General features: G+C 35.8%; 1 protein-coding gene across 4 annotated transcripts in view; it reads right to left on the reverse strand.

The window, feature by feature from the left end:
- The window catches only part of SNX7 (sorting nexin 7), a 173,767-nt gene that overhangs the window by 74,421 nt on the left and 77,333 nt on the right, over nt 1-22,013 (reverse strand). For 2 of the 4 annotated variants that reach the window (XM_023641565.2, XM_023641569.2), the window contains one exon: nt 2,771-3,177. The exons of 1 other annotated variant lie outside the window; for it this stretch is intronic. In XM_023641565.2, the coding sequence (XP_023497333.2) occupies nt 3,100-3,177 (78 nt within the window). In that variant the 3' untranslated portion in view covers nt 2,771-3,099. Of the gene's footprint in view, nt 1-2,770; nt 3,178-13,566; nt 13,686-22,013 lie in introns of those variants that run through there. One more of the 4 variants, XM_070267273.1, reaches the window with a different exon arrangement.

The raw sequence follows: 22,013 nt of genomic DNA on the forward strand, positions 1-22,013 counted from the left end.
TGATTCCATTAATATGAAATATCTAGAATAGGAAAATCTATAGAGACAGAAAGCAAATTAGTGATTTCTTAGGCGTGGGGAGATGGGGGGAGGGTGGCTAAGGAGTGATAGCCAAAAGGTATGGGATTTCTTTTTGAGGTGATAAAAATCTAGAAGCAAAGTAAATAATATAAACAAGAAAGTGGCTGCATAAATTACTACAGATTCACATCATGGAATATTGTGCAGCCATTTAAAAGATGAATTATAGCTGTTCTTGACTTTAAAGGATTGCCACAAGATACTGTTGAGTGAGGAAATGAGAGGCAAAATAGCACGCATAATATGACCTAATTTTTATAAAACAAAGCTAAAAACTGTGTGTGTTCATGTGTGTGGGCTCGTGTGTGTCTAAGTTTGTACAGTATATTATGAGCATGGAGAAATGTAAGGAAGGATACCTGCTGGTTAACATGGCTACCTGTGCGGGTAGTGTGTATGTGGGATGGCGGTCATGTGGATGGAAGGGAGGAAAGGTGGCGGGAAAGGCATGCAAAGCTAGAGAGGAAAAAAGAAAGGTACTGTACCTAAAAACAGAGCATTTTGTATATGATTCCTTTTTAATTGATGATCTTACTGGCTACCATTTCTTGGGCAGGTGTTGTTTATTTTCCCAGTTTTACGGAGATATAATTGACACATAACATTTGTTAGTTTAAAGTGTACAACATAATGATTTGAAATACGTATATCCACTCATGCATCATTTAATGATGGGGATATGTTATGATAAATGCGCCATCAGACAATTTCTTCATTGCACGAACATCACAGAATGTACTGACACAAACTTAGATGGTACAGCATACTACATACCTAGACTATATGGCACTAATCCCATGGGACCACTGTTACAGACGCGGTCTGTCGCTGACTGAAACATTGTTATGTGGCACATGCCTGTATTGCAAAGTGACTACCACAGTAAGATTAGTTAACATCCTTCACCTCACAGTTACAACTTCTTCCCCTTGTGATGAGAACTTTTACGGTTTACTCTCTTAGCAACTTTCAAATATACGAAACTGTACAGTTAACTATAGTCATCATGTTGTACATTACACCCCCAGGACTTGTTTATCTTATAGCTACAAATGTGTACCTTTTGGCCTCCTTCACCATTTCCGTCTGGCAAGCTTTCTAGGTTTACTATATAATTTAACAACCTGTGAGTTAGAGATTATTATCTCCACTTATTATCTCCATTTGAATTTGAGATTATTATTTCCATGATCTCCAGATGGGGAAAATCAAGTTTGGAGTGGTTGACTAGCTTGCAAAACAGTATGTTGCGGCTGTCCTGATAAACAGGAAGGACTCTCACCCAAAATACGTTTTGGATGTCAAGACTGGTGATACCGTAAAAACACCAAGAAGGTATGAAAAGCTTTATTATTTATACAAAGAGGCTTTCTGAAAAGAGCAGGCCAGGCTTCTCAGGCTGTTTTGAAAATGGCTTGAGTGAGAGCTGGGAAGAGAGACCAACTTGGGGTTTTGATGGCGGTAGGGGATGGGTTCGGGCATGCTGGGTTGGATGATTTGATCTTTCTGTGTGTGCCAAAGAAGGGAGCACTGGGGCTTTCTTAGCAGCTTGTCCAGATGAGGGGCAGGAGGGGAAGAAAGCTGAAGCTTAAAAGCTGTCAACAGTCAAACATCAAAAAATGGAGCCAAATTCTTTATTATGAGTGGTTTAAAATTATGTGTGCCAGTCATTAAGAAAAACATTTAGTTTTATATTTATATCTGTGTTTCTGTATCTCTTGTTTTAGTTAAAATAATTTAATGTCTTTTTGACACTTTTTTAAGTGCTAATGCCCAAATGATACTTAACGTCATGCATGACCAAATACATCAAACTTTACAGCGTTGAGAAATAACTATTTCCAAAAACTAGCATATATTAAATAACTAACATATTCAGTTTTTAAACATAGCCATAAAATGAATATGAAATCACTTTGTATGATCGAATAGTACTAGAATGTAAGCCTCAAGAATGAAGTGGGTGTAGTGTCTTCTTCTTCTTCTTTTTTTTGCTAAGGAAGATTCACCCTGAGCTAACATCCATTGCCAGTCTTCCTCAGCTAACATCTGTGCCAATATTCCTCTATTTTGTATGTGGGTCACCGCCACAGGATGGCTGCTTATGAGTGGTGTAGGTCCATGCCTGGCAACTGAACCCAGCTGGCCAAAGCGGAATTTGCCAAACTTAACCACCAGGCCACAGGGCTGGCCCCAAGTGCATCTTCTTTATCACTCTAGATCATAAGCACCTACAATTGTGCCTTTCAAAGAGCAGACATTTGATAAATAAATGGGACAATAAAGTTGATAAACACTGTGCACATTAAAAAATAAAAGCTAGGTATGAGTTGTGAAGAGTATGTAAAAAATACCAAAAAAGGAATAAATTTACTAGTAGGAATGTGATTGTATAAGAATTTCTAACTAATAGCTCAAATAATTTAAATTTTTGTTGATAACTTTTTTTTAATTGTGGAAAACAACTTTTAACAAACCAACTTTCAGTTATCGTTAATGTCTAATAATATTAAATCATTTTTGTATATTTACTTCAAATTCCTAACATCAAAGTGAATAGTATTTCAGAGAAAATTATGATGAAATCAAGCTGAATGCACAGTATACTTGTTAACATGCTGAATTCATATTAGAATCTGCTTCAGAGGCTTGAGTTACTAGTAGAAAAAGAACACACCACAGCCAGTCATTTCATATTAAATTTTTTATTAAAACTGAGTCTTTACAATATATTTAAAATGACAGGTTCCACACACAAATATTTAAGAAAAAAATTTTCCAGATGTAATTATTGGCATACAAATTTAAGAACATAATTAAAACTAAGCCAAACATTTATATATATATATATACCCAAATTCATATCAATGATCTGGAATACCTGAGTTGCAAGTTGTTGGTTTTCCAGATAGTGTGAAATATTTTCATCCACTATATAAAGGACATGGCCCATCCAGAAAGAATAATTTTGGTTAATAGATACTATGTCCCAAACATCACACGGAAGTCTCCGTGGGATTAAGGTTTATCTTCAGAGGCTTCTTCCAAGGGGAGGTCGGTCTGTGACGTAAGGAAGGATTCCCATGTAGCAAGGCACTGATAATGGAAGCACACCACAAGGAGATCAACAGTACTTCACTTTCAGTGTTAAAAGGATTAATAAATCCTTACATATCTGTTCCTGTAGCAATCTGCCCTACCCCTCTCTCCCATCAGCTTGCCAGAATTCTGGTCATTTGCCACAAATTTTAATTCTTAATGAGGAAAACTATTGCTAAATAAGGGGAAAACATCTAAAAGGTTAAAAGATTAGCATGGATTAGTGTACTGAAATAATCCACTATTACCCTATTGTCAGGAGAGAAACTAGCTCTAAATTATAGAGGAAAAGATGGACCATTTGGATCAGAGGAGGCAGGCCTCAAACTTCTAGGGAGAGGAGTTGGGGAGACAAGCAGGCCTTAATTAGGTCTGAATCCCACTATAGCAAGTGTGAGTTTGTACAAGTTGATTAATCTCTGTTACAGTTTCTTCAGCTATAAATTAGGTTAATGATAGTACTTACCCCTGGGGCAATTGTGAAAATTAAATTTACATAATCTGTATAAATCTTTATGCAGAGAGCCTGGCACAAAGTAAGTGCTCAAAAAATTAGCAACTATTGTATTATGATGGTCTGTTGGGACTAGGTGGTGAGACTTGGTCATTAAGGTGCAACAGGAAATGAAAAAGGAGCAGAAGGGATTGAAGGTGGTGGGGACACAAAAACATAAATGCAGCCCACTTTGTGATTTTGCCTAGGGCTGATCCTCCTAACAGCCTAGTCTCAGCTATCTGTAGGATGTTCATCCACAGCATAATTTCAACAGTCCACACACATTTAGGATTCTTCTAAAACACACTTACTCTAATGTGCATTCAGCCTGAGATAAAATTAATCAGGAAAGAAAACATTTTTTTCCGAATGTGGCTAGATTACCAAATACACATATTTTTCAATATAGTTCAATCCAAACCTGGGCCGATTAACACTGGTTAGCTGCCTAAACTACTTTAATATCACTTCTTTTTCCTCTAATCCTTTTATAGCTTTAATGTCTATTTCTGACAACCAGTACTTAATGACAGACCAGAGGTTTCCCAAATACTATACAAACTCAAATTTTTAAAGCTCCCAAATTATAAATGTGCTGTGTTCCAAAAGGTATGCATACGTATTGTGCGTATATACAATTTTTTTCAAACTGAAAACTTAGACCATGGGAAGATTTTGCTAAATCAGGTTGTTGTTTTTTTTTTTTAAGGAAGATTAGCCCTGAGCTAACTGCTGCCAATCCTCCTCTTTTTGCTGAGGAAGACTGGCGCTGAGCTAACATCCGTGCCTATCTTCCTCCACTTTATACGTGGGACGCCTGCCACAGCATGGCTTGCCAAGAGATGCCATGTCCGCACCCAGGATCCGAACTGGCAAACCCCAGGCCGCTGAAGCAGCACATGGGCACTTAACCGCCGCGCCACCGGGCCGGCCCCTAAATCAGGTTTTTATAAAGGTTATATGCAGTAATTTGATTCTGAGATACTCCCAAGAGCCTAGGAAACTAATAATATGGTCAGAAGATTGTATATTTGCATGAAAAGAGTAGAAAATATTGTTGAAAAACTTAATTGCCAAATTAAAATAATACTGAGTAAATTACTAGGTAAAATAGTATTTATTTTGTGATATACTTATTTTGAAAGTCAGGCTTGGGGTAATACAGGTCTCATAAGAATAAGGAAGTCTATTGAGACTTTAAGGGAAATTTTTGCTTTAAGAAGCTTTAGCAAGGACTAGAAGCCAAGTACAATCCAAGAAGCACAATTTTAGTTACTGTAATAAATCACTTCTGGGATTTGCCTGTATCCTCCAGTTAATTACTAACTTTCTGCTATTCTACTTGCTTAGATGTACTATAATAATACCTATCTCACAGGGATGGAGAAATAACAAAATAAGATTCGGGGTAAGAGAAGAGAGGGCAAGGAAGAGAGACATGGTCAGGTAGCTACTACAGGGACCACCAGGTAAGAGTGGCCTCCTCTGAGATGGTTCAAGAGTAGAAGCCAGGTGCCTTTACATCTAAATGATAATACCCATGGAAAGGCATTAAAAATAAATACCTCACATTTCGTATATTTTTCAACTTTTTGATCTTAATTCATTTGTAATTGTCCAAACAATATATGATTTGGGGAGTGGGGAGTTCATCCACTCACTCAACAAATATTTTTAAGACCTGACTATGCCAGCACTATGATAGGTTCTGGGGCACAGTCCTTGATCTCACAGAACTGATGATTTATCAAGAAACATAAATAAGCAAGTAAAATCAACTACAGAGTCTATGAAGCTACAGGGTATGATGGGAGTAAGTACCAGTGGGATCTAAATCAGACTAGAGTGTGCTAACTGATGTTTCCTGGGCGGAGTAAGCACCATAAATCTCTGCAGGTTTATGGAAGGGCAATAAGAGGAAGAAAGCATAGTATAGCAGTTCAGAAATCAGGCTCGGTACTTCTGTCGCCGGCCAAGATGATGTAACAGGGACTAGACTTACTCTTCTGCTAAAATGAGAAATAGGTAGGTAGGTAGGTAGATACATAAATAACTGCAAAAATATATAAAACTACAGTTGCCAAGACCTTCAACTTCAGGCAACAAAGGACAGTGATCCCTGAGAGACAAGAAACCAATGGGTGAGCTCTATGTTTACCCCAGTGTTATGGGCTGAGTTGTGTTCCCCCCAAATCCATATGCGAAGCCCTAATCTCCAGTACCTATGAATGTGATTATACTTGGAGATACGGCCTCTGAAGAGGTGATTCAGTCAAAATGAAGCCCTAATCTAACCTGCCTACTTTCTTGCTAAGAAGAGGAAATTTGGACATACAAAGAGACATCGGGGATGCACAAGCAGACAGGAAAGATGACGTGAGGACACAAGGAGATGGCAGTTACCTGCAAGGCAAGGAAAGAGGCCTCGGAAGAAACCAACCCTGCTGACACTTGGAACTAAGATCCCTAGCCTCCAGAACTATGAGAAAATAATTTTATGTTGTTTAAGCCACTCAGTCTGTGGCATTTTGTTATGGCAGCCCTGGTGAACTAATATATCAGTTTACTGCCTTAAGAGAATTTCCAGGCCATGGTGGAGGAAGGGTGAAATAGATATAGCCTAGAAGATTCCCTGAGTTGAAGAGATGTAGCTGAGTTCAGGGAAAATAATGCAGTAGAGTTCAGAGACCAGTGTACCAGAGAAGACAGAGGTGTGCAGAGAGAGCACTCCGGAGATCTGTGGAGGGTCCCCCTCAGGACTCAGTGGAGTACTGATCAGTGTATGCATGTGAGACAACTACCTGAGACCTGGGCAAAAGCCACCAGTGAGGATTAGCGTGAACAGTTTCTAGTGTTCTCAGAGAGCCTGGAACAAGATTCCACCACGCTGACCGGAAGATGACATACTTCGCAATATAATTGATAGAATACAAAGAAGGGTCTTGTCTCAACAGTGAGAAATAATTAGCCCTACATTAAAAGCTGCTCAAATACCAGCTAATAAATCTTAAAAGACCCTAAAGGATCAAACTGTGCCCAAGTAACTAAATTGAGTGTTATAGGAATACAAAAATATTCAACATATAGCAAAACTCACAATTTCTGGCATCCAATTAAGACTAACAGATGCAAAGAAACAGGAAAATAGAACCCACAATGAGGAGAAAAATCAACCAATCAAAACTGACCAGGAATTAACAAACACATCAGATTTAGCAGAAAATGACATTGAATTTATTATTATAAATGTGGCCCAGATGATCAAAGAGTTAAGTAGAGGCATGGAATATATGAAAAATAGACCCAAACTGAACTTCTAGAGATGAAAATTACAATATGTGAGATAAAAAATATATTAGATAAGTTAATGGCATATAAGACAATGCAGAAGAAAAAATTAGTGAACATGAAGGCATAGCAATAGAAAGTATCTAAAAGAAAATATAAACCTAATAAAGATCCAAGATAAAAAGAAAAAGAGCATCAGTGAGCCATGGCACACAGCTTGTAGTAGCATAATATACATGTAATTAGCATCGCTGAAAACGTAGGGGGCAAAAAAAATTTTGAAAATATAAAGTGTGACATTTTTCCAAATTTGATAAAAAAATTATAAGCCCACAGATCCAAGAAAGTCAATGAACTCTAAACATAAGAAACATGAAGAAAAATGCATCAAGCTACTTTATAACCAAATTGCTCAAAACCAGTGATAAAGATAATCTTTAAAGAAGACAGAGAAAAATATGCTATATACGGAGGAAGAAAGATAAGGACGACAGTATTTCTCATCCAAAATAATGCAAGTGAGAAGACAGGAGAACATTTTTAAAGTAGTGAAAGAAAATACCGTGTCAACCTAGAATCCTATGCCCAGCAAAAATGTCCTTCAAAAAAAAGGTGAAATAAAGATATTTTCAGACATACCAAAGCTACAGAATTTATCATCAACATATAACACTACAAGAAATGATTTTTAAAAAAAGGTCCATCAGGCAGAAAGAAAATGAGGCCAGAAAGAAATCTGGATCCATATACAGGAATGAAGAGCACTGGACACGCCAACTATATGGGTATATATATATTTTCCTTATTAGTTAAATTTATTTAAAATATAATTGATCACCTAATAATAGTAACGAGATCTTGTGGGGCTTATAATACATGTATAAGTTAAATATATGACAAAAGAACATAAAAGCCAGGAGAAAGAGAATGGAAGACTATAACTGTAGGTTCTTAAATGATAGGTGATGTGGTACAAAATCACCTGAAGGCAGACTATGATAAGTGTAAGATACATACAATAAACTCAAAAGCAAACACTAAAATAATAAAAAACAAGAGTTATACCTAATACAGCAACAAAAGATCTAAAATGAAATCATGCAAAATTATTAATCTAAAAGAAGGCATAAAGAGGAAAATGGAAGCAAACAGCAGATAGAACAAATAAAAAACAAATAGCAAGATAATAGACTAAAACCTAACCATATTAATAATCAATTTAAATGCCAATAGTCTAAATACTTCAGTAAGAGACACAGATTGTCCAATTAAATAAATAACAAGACCCACCTATATTCTGTTTATAAGAAATGCACTTTAAATATAAAGACACAAATAAGTTAAAATTAAAAGGATGAAAAAAATATATACCATTTAACACATGTCAAAAGAAAGCCAGAGAAGCTATATTAATATTAGACAAAGTAGATTTTGGAGCAAAGAGCATTATCAGAGATAAACGTCATTTCATAATAATAAAGGGGTCAATTCATCTAGAGGACATAATTTAAAATATGCACACAATGAGACAGCTTCAAAATATATGAAACAAAAACTGACAGAAATGCAAGAAGAAAGACAAATCCACTATTATAATCAATTTTGATACACCTCTCTCTCAAGAAATTGATGGAACATGTGGACAAAAATCATCAATGATATAGAAAATTTGCACACCACTGTCAATCAAGTTGACTTAATTGATATCTAGAGAACCAAGGAGAATACACATTTTTTTTTCATGTGCTCATACAACATTTACCAAAATAGACCATATTTCAGTCTATACAAGAAGTCTCAATAAATTTAAAAAGAGTCCAGTTAAATAAAGTTTGTTCTCTGAACATAATGGAATTAAATTAGAAATCAGTAATAGAAAGACATCTGAAAAATCACCAAATATTTGAAATCTAAATAGGACACCTATAAATAACCCTCCGAGTCAAAGAAGAAATAAAATGGGAATTTAGAAAGTATTTTGAACTGAATGAAAATGAAAACACAACATATCAAAATTTGGGGATGCCACTAGAGTAGTGTGTAGAGAGAAATTTATAGCACTACAGACCTACATTAGAAAAGAAAGGTCTTAAGTAAACAATTTCAGTTTCCACCTTAAAAACTAAGAAAGATCAAATTAAACCAAAGGAAACAGAAGGGAAAGAAAAAACCCCAGAAAAGATCACAGTGGAAACCAAAGAAAGAGAAAAGCAATATAGAAAAATCAATGAGACCAACGTTGGATCTTTGAGAAGATTAATAAAATTGATAAACTTTTAGTCAGATTGATCCTAAAAGAAGAGAGAGGATACAAATTATCAACTGTTAGGAATAAGAGGGGTGACATCACTTCAGATTCTACTGATGGAAAAAAAGAAAATATAGTGAAAAACTTTATACCCGTATATCGACAACTTAAATGAAACGGACCATTTCTCTGAAATAGACACACTACCGAAACTCATTCCAGAAGAAATAGATAACCCAAAGGAATTAGAATTTGTTGTTAAGTGTCTTCCCATAAAGAAAACTCTAGGCTCAATTGGCTTCACTAGTGAATTCTATCAAACATTTAAGGAAGAAATTATATTAACTCTATACAAACTCTTCCAGAAAACTGAAGACATAGTAATGCTTTCCGATTTACCAAAACCAAAGGCATCGCAAGGGAAGAAAACTACAGACCAATGTCCCTCATAAATATAGATGCAAAAATTCTAAACAAAATTTTAGCAAATCAAATCCAGCAATCTATAAAAAGAATTATACATCATGACCAAATGGGGTTTATTGTAGGAATGAAAGATTGGATTACCATTCGAATATCAATCAATGTAACTGACTATATTAAACACAGTATCATCTCAACAGATACAGAAAAGGCATTTGTCAAATTACAATGTTCATTCCTGATTTAAAAAAAATTCTCAGCAAATCAGGAATCGAAGAGAACTTCCACAACCCAAGGAAGAAGATCTACAAAAGACCTACAGCTAACATCACATGCACACATGCGTTAAATATGAGCTGTTATTAGTATGTTATTTTTTTCAATGCCAAGAAGAAAGGAAGAAATTAAAACTCAGCTTTATAGATACTCAAAAATCTCCTTCACCAAATTCTGAGTATTAAAATAAAGGAAACACAGAAATAACAAAATACAAACAACTTTAAAAACTCTATCCACAATGTTTACAAAACAAAGAAAAATATTAACTGGGATTGAAGGGCTGAGAGACAGCAGACCCATACTTCACACTTGGGGAGAGCCCTCGGTCTCCCTTGCGAACCTCATTTCTATTAGTGCTCTCCTGCAAATACACAATACATAATCCACTACCTGGTAACCGTGCAGGGCAGCCCAAAGCAATTTCTGCTTTCAGGAGATACCGTATCTTTTTTGATAACTCTGCCAAATTATCATTTAAATAAACTTCTGAACATCCTTAAGGTAAAATTCAAAATGAAAATCTAGGAAGTCTGTTCTATTTAAATTCCTGTCAAATAAGCGATCCAAACTGCGCTAAAGATGGCAGTAATCCTCATGTGAACAAACTTCTATCACTGTCATATTCCGCTTAGACTAGTTTAATAAATGTCTAAGGAAGATATTCAGTCGCCTTCCATGCTGGTTAGTGTTGTAAATTACCCTTTTCATTAAAGTAAGTCCTAAAAGGGACAGTGGAACATGGTAAAAGAGACAAATTAGCTACTTAACTCTCTGCTTACCATCCACCATACTAGAGGCAGAAAAATAATTTATGTATTTTGAAATATAGATTCTAGAACATTAGCTTCGAAAAACAGAAATAACATGACAACCGTTATATATCAATATGAATACCTGGTCAGGCATTACAGTGGTTGCTTTGCATATTACCTTATTTAAACCTCACAATGGCTGTTACAAATCTTATTTTACAGATGAGAAAGCTGAAGCTCAAATGGTTAAATATGTTTGTGATACTACAAATCTGATAAGTGGTATAGCCAGTTTTTATTCATCAACAAATGGAGAATAGCCAATCTCTGAATGACCACAACGGTTCATTTAATAAGCCACTGGGCCATCAAGATGAGATACCTTTCCTTTATATAGTGGAGAAGGACAATTTTCGAAGAGAAGGTAGGTAAGAAAATGCTTGACTGCAGGGCATCAGACTGATCAAATCTGAGGAAGGAGCAGGTATGCAAATGAGTGTCTGGAACTTGATTCTCTATATACTTCTTGGAAATTCTTTATGTATTTCCAGGAGCACATATACTGTTTGAAAACGACTGAGTTAATACACGCCAGCCATACAATAAGTGCTCAGTGAATGCAGACGACTATAGAGAAGGAATGTATCGAACCACTGATGCAAATATGCTGGTCATCATAAAAACTGCACTTTTCAATCTGAATATTAATCAATGGACATCCTGGCTTCTAGTGCTCTCTAAACATGTTAATGTTAAGTTTTGCCATAAAAGCCTGATTCCCGTTCAGGTTGCTGACCAATCCAGTTTCTGGGCCTGCAAAGCTGCGGATCTGACCCTGAACGGCACAGCCCCTGATGCTACCCAGACATCATTTAGAAGAATTTTGGTAGCAGATCTTTTACTAAATAAATCTGTTAACTGTTCCCTCCCACCAATGTTTAATATCGACCTGTTATCTGATACCTTGCACATTTATCCAGGTAATGTACATAAATCTATTTAAAAACAATAAAAGATGATCTCTAACACTCCTTAAATCTCTTTACTCTTTCTTGCTCTCTTTTGAGTATAAAAAACTAAGTAAAACTTCAAGAAATGGATTGTTTATACCACATAGTTCAACAATTTAGTTCAGTTTCGACTGTGTCTAGCATTGTGGTAACTGGAAGGTATAAAGAATCACCAAGACAGCAAGAAGAAAATCTCAAAAACCAGCGTGAGATTGCTTATAATGGGAAATTATATTTTTTAAAACGTACTTCGATTTCCTGTTCGGCTTCCCCTTGTTTTCTGTCAAGCAATTGATTTTTTTCCACTTTTAAATCAGTATAATTAGTGAGGCAAGCTAATATCTATCAAAATTAGAGTAACGATTGAAAATATGCAGGCTGGCTGCTGACCTGAGCTTTCTCAGTACCATCAGCTCACTCTGGCTTTAGTTTCTTGTATTATCATCAGAGAATCAACTGCAGGAATTCTACTTTTAGTTGAATAATATGCCATAATTTTCCATACATGGTATTTTATTTGATAAAATACTTTGATGAAATCAAGTAACTGCATCTTTTCGTTAAGGAGAGTGACCCACAGAGGCCAGTACTACACTTTTTCCAGGGCCTCATGCTTCTCACTGCAGTAAAAGGAAACCAATAAATATGGTGTACATGCTATTAGGCAGGATGCTGGGTGACCAGAAAGCAAGTTATCATAAATCATCCTTAACTGAGAATCCGGTGCACGTTTTCCCCAGGTGGCTCCAGTTTGTAGCCAAAGGCCCCAAACTGTAGCTTCTCTTTAAAGGGCAGGCCTGAGAAACAAAGCTGTATAGTCAGGAAGGTGAGCCGGCGCTTGGGGAGACAGACCCAACAGGTCAACAAAAGCGTAAAACCTTCTCAAATAAGCAAAGACAGAATATTTAGAAAATTGAGTTTTAATTCCAAAACAAGCTTCGAAAGTAAACCTCCTGCTACTTCAGCAAAGGTGGTGATGACATTCTGACATTAGAAAAGGTAAATGTCTCTTCAGTTCTCATAAGTGGGCAGTAATCCCACAGGCAGATGTGACCACGTTTTCTAAAGAATAAAGGATGACAAAAATGGTGTTGCCATAGATCTAATATAGCTTCCAATGGAAGTTTCTACATTTAAGAATCAATTTCTCAAGTTGGTGGGATATGAAGAGCTCTGTCCCACAGTGTGACCTCAGGTAAATCTCTTCACTTCTCTGGGCCTGTTTACTCGTTCATAGAACAAGGGGCTTGGACTATGTGTGTCCATTAAGTTACATGTTAGAACTAAAAGTAAAGGTTTCCAGGGGCTAATTGTGGCCAACAGTAAGTTGGTAAAAGAGATCACATACAATTTATAAATATGCCTTGTTCTTCTTGGTTTGACACAATGTGGAAATGCAGCAAACATAAAATTTTACCTCTCTCTTCAGTATTTGATACTTATAACTACAAAAAATTTCCAAAGATAAGATTCATAAATAAATGAGAAATATTTTCAGTCACCACTATTGCAACTATTACTACTAGTAGTCTAAATTTATTGAAAACTTATTATGGGCTAGGCACTGAGTTAAGGGCTTTACATATATTTTATCTATCTATTATTCATTAATTAATTGATTTAGCAGCCTTGAAACTTGTTTTCTAAATTGGCAGTTTCAGGCTCAAGTAAAATAAGTAGTGGTTTAAGAGACAAGCTGGTTGAGACTCCTGGAAAGATATTTATGAGTATACAAGCTTCAAAATAATTTATTTTTAGTGACTTACTGGGAAAATTCAATTTTTTTCTTTTTCTTTCTTTCTTTCTTTCTTTTTTTTTTTTGATGAAGAAGATTGGCCCTAAGCAAACACCTGTTGCCAATCTTCCTCTTTCTGCTTGAGGAAGACTCACCTTGAGCTAACATCTGTGCCAATCTTCCTCTATTTTGTAGGTGACATGCCACCATAGCATGGCTTGATGATCGGTGTGTAGGTCCACACCAGGGATCTAAACCCGAGAATCTCAGGCCACTGAAACAGAGCACACAAACTTAACCACTAAGCCACCGTGCCGGCTCTGAATATTCAATTTTGATTCTATGACTTTTCTTTCATCTTTTTTTGTTCCATTACATACATACACAGGTACATACATACATATTTTAATGCCCAAACAAATCTATGATGTAGGTACTATTATTTTCAGAATTTTATAGATGAGGATACTGAAATAAAGGAAAGTCTTCGAGTTCTCTCAGTTTGAAGTCATAAGTTATGCCTGTCCAAGGCCTATGTTCTTAGCCACCCTGTGATAATTCGATGCAGCATGAAGTCTATTTCCACAGGTAACGCTACCACTCTGTTCATAGAAACAGCTAATAGAAAATTTACTTTCATCCAAATTATCGCATAAGTCAAAATAATAAAATATTATCTATATATCTCTATTATAACAAAGTAAAATAACGAGAAATTTGCCTAAAACAATGATACCTACTATTATAAAATGTGATAAAGCCAACCTTTACCATGTATTTCTTTCAAAACCAGAAATTCCCGTATTAAGCCAAAAGTTATTGTGCTTCTAGTTTTTCCCACTAATCTAAAAGTACCTTTTAGATGGTACCATGATAACTGCATCTCTCAAAGTAAAAATGGGAAGATGACTGAATGTCCTCTAAGTATTTCACTACTGTCTCAAATGATCTGGGGCACAGACGACATCACCAACATTTGAGGAAACACTGAAGCTCAAAATTGGAAACATCTTTACACTAGGCCAATATCATTGCAAAATAAATTATATTATAAAAATTGTAGGCCATGTCTAACATAAGGGCATGGGTGTGTAACATTCTACTAATTGCTTTTTATCACGTAAACCTAAGATTCAAAACAGTAATGAAAAATTTCAGGTGCTGCATATTTAAAAGTTCTGAAATATAATCAATCCAGGAAGAAATTAAAGATGCTGCTGCTGTTGCTAGGAGAAAGGAACTTTTATTATTTTGCAATAGCTCAAAATTATTCATTAAAATTCATTTTTGGAAAAGTCTAAATTCAGCTTCTAAGAATCAGTTGCCAATTTACAATTTTAGAAATGTCAATAACTTTAAAATAACAAAATTTGCATATTTTTTCTAAAAATTACTTTTACATATCTCTCAAGAATATAAGTAATAAGTTTGCATTTGTAAATGTTCCAAATACTTAAATGATTGCAGCACAAAGATTTAACACAAAAGGACTCATTAGCTACAAACGCCATCTTGTGGTCCTTTTTTTTATTATTTTGTAGTATTAGTCTGTAGACCTCTAACTCAAGATCTGCTAAAGACAGAAAGAGCCCTAGAAATAATGTATTCCATTTCTCTCATTTTTACACATGGGAAATTGGGGCTCCAAAAGGTCTAATACATTGGAAATCTTCATAAGGAAGAATAAATACAGGAGCCAAAATTTGAATTCATATCTTTCAACTCACACTTTTTCTATACCATTTACACGCTGTCTTTGACCAATGACAAGCCAAGTACGTGAAGTCTGTCCTTAGTACAAGACATGTCAAACACCAAGCTTACCTGCGTTTGTTTAAACATACAGTGAAAGTACAGAAAACTTAAAGGAGCACAGTTACCTAGGGATTACTGGAAAATTATCAAGGCACAGCTATGATATTTAAGTGCATTATTTCAAAGCATTTCACATAAATTATCTAATTTTATTCTCCTAAAGAGTTGTGAGGGGTGTGTGTGGATGAGGGTGGAGGAAGGGAAGGAGTATCAATACCCCTGTTTGATTGATTGGAAACCTGGGTTTAGAGAGGCTATGAGTAAGATCTAGTGGCAGGCATCCTGATAGCCAACTTTAACTTTTGTTTTATTAGTAAACCTGTCTTCTTTCTCCAAAATTTTATATCACACAGTGTGTGCATGTTCATGTGTGTGTTTTAAATAATTTCTTCCTTTTCTTTACAGGAACAGCCATAGTTTATAGTTTGTCATCTATAAAGCACAATAAGATGAAAGTCCTTGATTCAGAAACTAGATATTTTTAGAAATTATTTCATTACACTATGTAATCTCCTATTCAAATCCCTAATTATCTTGAGAAAAACTTATCTTGTCTAAGGGTGGGAAGAGGCACAGAATGTCTGTGCTATGGCATAACTGTCCATTTCACAGCTAAGCTCAATTTCATTTGTACAGATTAATTGAGAAATAATTATATCACAGAATATACGAGATTGGTGAAAATTTTAACAGAAGTCTTTAAGAAAGTGAAAATCTGCAAAACAACAAAAATCTTTAAGACATATGAAACATAATAAAAGATGTCCATAGTTATGTGGAAATATGAGCTGTAGCTATGGCTTTTGACTATGCAATTCAGAGCAGAAATCTTCACTTAATAAAACAACAGAATAGTTCATTTCATAATACTTTAGAACTCTAAAAATGACAAACACTTAACTTTAAGGTTTCCTTAGAAGTAAATAAAAATCATATTGTGCTGCATTTAAAATGAATTCTATAATTGACTGTGTTTACATACTTTCTATAATACTTGAATATTAAGTAGATTATAGACCTTTTTTTCTTTTGGTGAGGAAGATTAGCCTTGAACTAACATCCACCACCAAACCTCCTCTTTTTCCTGGGGAAGATTGGCCCTGAGTTAACATGTGTGCCCATCTTCCTCTATTTTATATGTGGTACACCTTCCACAGCATGGCTTGATAAGTGGTACGTAGGTCTGAGCCTGGGATCCGAACCTGCAAACCCTGGGCTGTGGAAGTGGAGCATGCGAACTTAACCACTATGCCACCAGGCTGGCCCCAAATAGATTATAAACTTTTTTTTTTTTGAGGAAGATTAGCCCTGAGCTAACATCTTCCACCCATCCTCCACTTTTTGTTGAGGAAGACTGGCCCTGAGCTAACACCCCTGCTCATGTTCCTCTATTTTTTCTTTATATGTGGGACACCTGCCACAGCATGTTTGACAAGTGGTGCATGGGTCCACACCAAGGACCCGAACTGGTGAACCCTGGGCTGGCAAAGTGGAAGGTGCAAACTTAACTGCTGAGCCACTGGGCTGGCCCTAGATTATAAACTTTTAAATGAGAAAAGACACTACCTATGTTAAGTGTAAGAGATGAACAGACTCTTAGAAAACACAAGGAATTTTATAGCAGTGCTTCTCAAACTATCTGTGGTGAAGAACACATCTTTTTCTTTCAATCTGCTAAGGAGCATTAGGTGATGCTACTAAGCATGGCTAGTCTGCAATTCATGCCACATGAGATCACCACAAAAGCTGGACAATACCCAAATTGGCCAATACCTTGTTCAACAAAACGAGTCTACTAATTACAGACTTGGATGTGATGGGGATGTCTAATTGCTATGGAAGATTTTAATTGATTGCTTTCAAGTTCTGAATTCGTCTTCTTCTGAATCTGTAATAAACAGCTTATGGACTGGGCATCAGTCCACACTTTCAGTCGCATTACTTTAGACATCAAGATAACTGCTCAAGGTTTCCCAAACTGTGTTCCATGATATGCTAATCCTGCAAGAATTGCTGATCTACTCAAGGAAATTATGTCTCCAGAATCACAAACCCTATAAGCCCGTAAAAGATGCTGAGAACTTCTTTAAATAAACCTGTTTATCTTTATTTAATCCAAACTTATTCAACTACAGAATCTTTTCTTTCAAGGTTAACATTTATTAAAATTACAAAAAACTAATTTTCTATAAAATGCATTGAGATACTCTAGTATAGACAGAACTGCTGATTTACACTATTCAACAATTGCTTAAAAACTCCCAGTGGCAGGGAACTTATTTCTTGGCAATGCAATTCAATACAATTTAATTCATAGGAAATTTTAATTCATAGGAAATAATTCTTTTTTTGTGAGTTCGTATTACACAATGTCCAAGAATTGATTCTAGAAATGTTCTCTGAAGTAACAATAAAATATGTACTCTTTCCATGACTGCTTTCCAAATACCTTTCTTCTTTTCCAATTCCTTCGATGAAGATGCATTTCTAAGACCAACATCATCATATAACCTTATGCTGACTAGATCTTACATCTACATCTTAGTTTGTCAACGTTACTCTCAAAATGCATCATCAGGACTGAATTCAGTATTTGGGATAGCTGGTCAAAAATGGAAATAATTACTTTGCTCTCTCTCCTTTTTTTTCTAGTTAGAAGTGTCTTCTAACATAACAAGACCTTAATATGACTCTCATAAAACTAAAATTTTGAAAAAGCAAATTTCAATGTGGTCACTGAGATAAAGATCTCATAAATTAAATGAGCTGACCTCTACGAAGTGTATCATCATTCTACCTACTGAAGATAATCTTACTGCAAAATAATTTTGGCTTGAGTATAAAGATGTCTTCAGAAAAACACTAGATAGAGGTAGATTTACTGCTTGGAATATGAAAGCAGGACCTTGTCATCAACGTAGAGGGTCATATTTACTTTCTTATTTGCCATGATAGAGGAGTATTCATCTGTATCACTGAAAAGCTGCATCAAATTATTGAGGTATAAGTGCAAAAGGTAGTTGACTACAACAAAGAGGTCTTTTAAGCCAAGTGGAATTGAAATTTACTGTGTCAAGAGTTCATAGTTACCTAAACTTCTTCAGACGGTTTTACAATAAGGCTCTAATGAGCATGAGAAGCCTTACATTTCTATCAGCTCCCTAAGTGTTTTCTAGAGAATATTTCAGACATTTATTCCATAAATGGCCTCTGTGAGCAAATAAATCTGACATTAAACAAAGCTGAACAGGTTTTGTTCCTAAAGAGTTTCTTAGAAACTTAAATGCGCTAAAGTATATTGCTCATCTTCCCCAATAAAGTGGAACAGTACAACCTAGATGGAAGGCACTCGGCCATCAAGTTGTCACACCTAATAACAACCAAAGTAAAATCAATGGCAGTAAATGATTGTGTCATCAACTATGTCCCCAAATCTACAAGCAATAGAGACACAAAGAACAATGCCCAGGAACTTCCTCTGAGCTTTGTGATAGCCAATTAAAAAACATTATTTATAAAATGTCTTTAATGTAGATTTCCCCCAGCTCAGCTTGTAATTCTTGCCTCTTCACTTATCCAAGATTCCCGGTACAATCTACCAAACAGAGAAGGCAGCCTCCTGGCCTCTGTGGTAGCTAATCTCCAAAGATGCACCCCACCTCCCAAATCAACCAATATAGAGGACCATAATAGCCTCCCAGGAGCAGTGCAAGCATTATTGATGATTTTGTTTCCATAATCAATGGTGAAGCTTCTCATCAGACAGTAAGAATACAAAGTTTTAAAGTCTTAGGATGACACAAGATTATTCCATCTCTGTTTCCCTTGCTCTCATAATTATTACTGTGTACCTTTAGATTCTATTTGAAATAAGAACTGATCACTCACCAGAAAATCATTTCCACGGCATAGATGGTAAAAAGATGGACAGATTAATCATTAAAAAATCAGTAGTGTTTTTCTCTTTACTAAAAATACAAAGGGGAAAGCTCCTAGGTATTCAATGGATTACCATTTAATGGCATGAAGATGAAAACTCGATGTTTTCCTTTTGAAGAACGTGACCATCCTAAATGAACTGGATGGTGCATAGAAAAGTGGTGTGATATAGCCTGAATTTGCTAATCCAGACAATCAGGCTTCCAGTTAGTGCCTCTCAGTGAGTAAGAAAGCAGATAATGTGAGTACAAGAATGCAATGGATTGGAAAATTTCACTAGTATAAAAATGGTTAGGTTGAGTAAATATCTAAGCATCTCAGCCTCTCAAGCTGGTGTGTTTGCTTTCCAGGAAATCTAGCCTACACATAATGGGAATCTATTCAACCCTAGGGTGTAGAATGTAGTTCTGAAACATTCTTCAAAGAGTTCCAAAGATACAGACTGCTTTTTTCTGAAAGGCTCTTTTAAAAACACCAGGAAATTTGTCTTCCTGAGTCCTAGGGGTTAGGTCAGTTATCAGCTTTAGTAAACGTTATGAGGCACGATTGTAAAAAGAAAACTACCCTGATATGGCTTCAAAACTCCCTGTGCTAGACAACTCTGAATTATTCCAGCTCTAACCAACTTCTTTGTTCTTATGATTAGGAAAGGGAGTTGAGACACATTAACTGTAAAGAAAGTATCTGTTTACTCAGTTTCATTCTAAGAGATTGTCAATATAAAAAATAATTTAAATGGTTCAATACAGACCATTTACCACGCCTTTGTCCCAACATTTCAAAGGAAAGCTCAAAAACTACCTGTCATTCCTTGGGATCAAAATTATACTAAATAACTCTATATGGGTAAATGCTCTACCATGTCTATCCTTCTCTCTACAAGAACGGCTGTTCACAAAGAGTTGAGCAGTATTAGGCAATGGTGTTTCGTGTGTATCAGAAATTGCAGAGGTTAACTATTCTGCAAACAGATGTCATTGTTCCGGTATTCCCCAAAACCTTCTCTGGAGCTGATTTGAGTATTCACCTACAAAAGAAAAGTGGCGTGCGTTTCTGCTGAGCGAGCAGAAGTCTGTCGATCTTCCCTACATAAGGCAGTTTAGAATTAAAGGCTTCAACTAGTGCTTTGTAACCGTTGCTTTGGGGCTGCTAAAGTAAGGGCTTCCGTACTGCTCATTGGAAAAAGTACACCCCCAGCTTTCTCTTTTTGTGGCAGTGGACAGCTGTTGTTTTAGTCTTTCTTCAAATACACTGGATTTTAGTTGCCTTCTATTTATATTTGCTTAAATCTTTCAACTTATATTTTCATTCACCTTGATGGAGAAAACGAGGAGAAGTGAAATAGAAATGAAGTAGTTCTGTTTTCTCAGTTTCCATAACATGGTTTCCATTAGCAATTCATTTTACTAAGTTTATTAGAGCTTACTACTTACTAATTTTCTGCTTCCAAAAGAGGCTGCTCACACATACTTCCATTTGACTTTAGTACTCACTTTTGTGCCCCAAAACCTCACTTCCTCCTGAAATGTGCCCTCCCTGACACTGTCCATTTCTTCTGGATTCATCTTTGACTGTATCCCTCTCTCTACGCCTCTGCCTTTCATGGTCTATGGTCCAAAGGTGTCATCATATCTGATTCTTTAGTGCTCCACTGTTTTTCTTTTCAGAATTGTCATTCCTCTTATGTCATATTCTCTTCTTGGGTCTGTAACTTTGAAATTATAACTGAGTTTTCTGTAATTTTTTTAAACCACTTTACTAAATTCTAGGGAATAAGACTGAGAATGGCCAGGGTTTCATTCCTTTGCTTTGACCTCTCAGATTTTGAAAACGGTACTTTCTGCCCAGGTTTCTGCCATGTTACCTAACAATTCTTCCCTGTTGGATAGAATTAAGCCTAGGGGAGCTATCCCCTCTCATTGCTCTTGTGAATTCATGTAGATGAGCGGAAAGTCCATGACCTATCGGATTCTCAGTTTTTGAAAAAAGAATGAAATTTCAAACAGAAATCTAAGAGCCACCCATAAGAATCTTGCTTAACTGGCAGTTCTATAATCATCATCCATATGAATAAACCTCTTAAAATGACAATGTGTGGGAACTCTCTTTATGTGGACCAGAGTGTTTTAAATATTCACAAAATTTACAAAACGTCCCAAAGTATGTAGCGCAACGCTGAATTTAAAACAAACTGTTTCATTAGAATTTATGTTTCCATTCCCCAACATGACAAAGAATAAATTCCTCAATAAATACAACTACACTGGAAGAACTTTCTGGACAGCCGATGCTCATCCACTACTGATTACGTGGAAGACCTGCTGTGATGCCTAATTTGTTAAAATTTCTGTAATTTTTAAGTGGTCTATAAATAGCTGCAATCAGATTTTAGGAAAGCAGTAGCTGTATTATTCGTTGGGCTAGATACTGTACCCTTATAATGATTTTGTTTCTTTCCTTTTTTATTTTCCAGATAATATCCTACACTGTAATTGTTTTTCTGCCTGCTAGATTTCCATGTAGATACACGTATTTGTATTATTCGGTAAGGACAGAATCCTTCTATTACGTCTGTTCAGTACAATTCAAGTAAATAAAACTAAATGATCCTCCATTAAAAAAATTAATACACTATAAAGTCGTATTAATCAAGTGAAAAATATATATACATATTATTCTCCCCTAATAAACTGTAACCTCCTAACGGCAAGATTTAAATTTGAATGTGGATGCTCCAAAGTGCTTGGCACATGGTTTTGATGCTAATAAAATCTTAAATGAATGATTTTACATAAGGTAAATGACACTCTTAAATAAGATTGGAAGTATTTGAAATGAAGTGACTTCT

This window comes from Equus caballus, chromosome 5 (assembly GCF_041296265.1).
Source record: "Equus caballus isolate H_3958 breed thoroughbred chromosome 5, TB-T2T, whole genome shotgun sequence".
Lineage (NCBI taxonomy): Eukaryota > Metazoa > Chordata > Mammalia > Perissodactyla > Equidae > Equus > Equus caballus.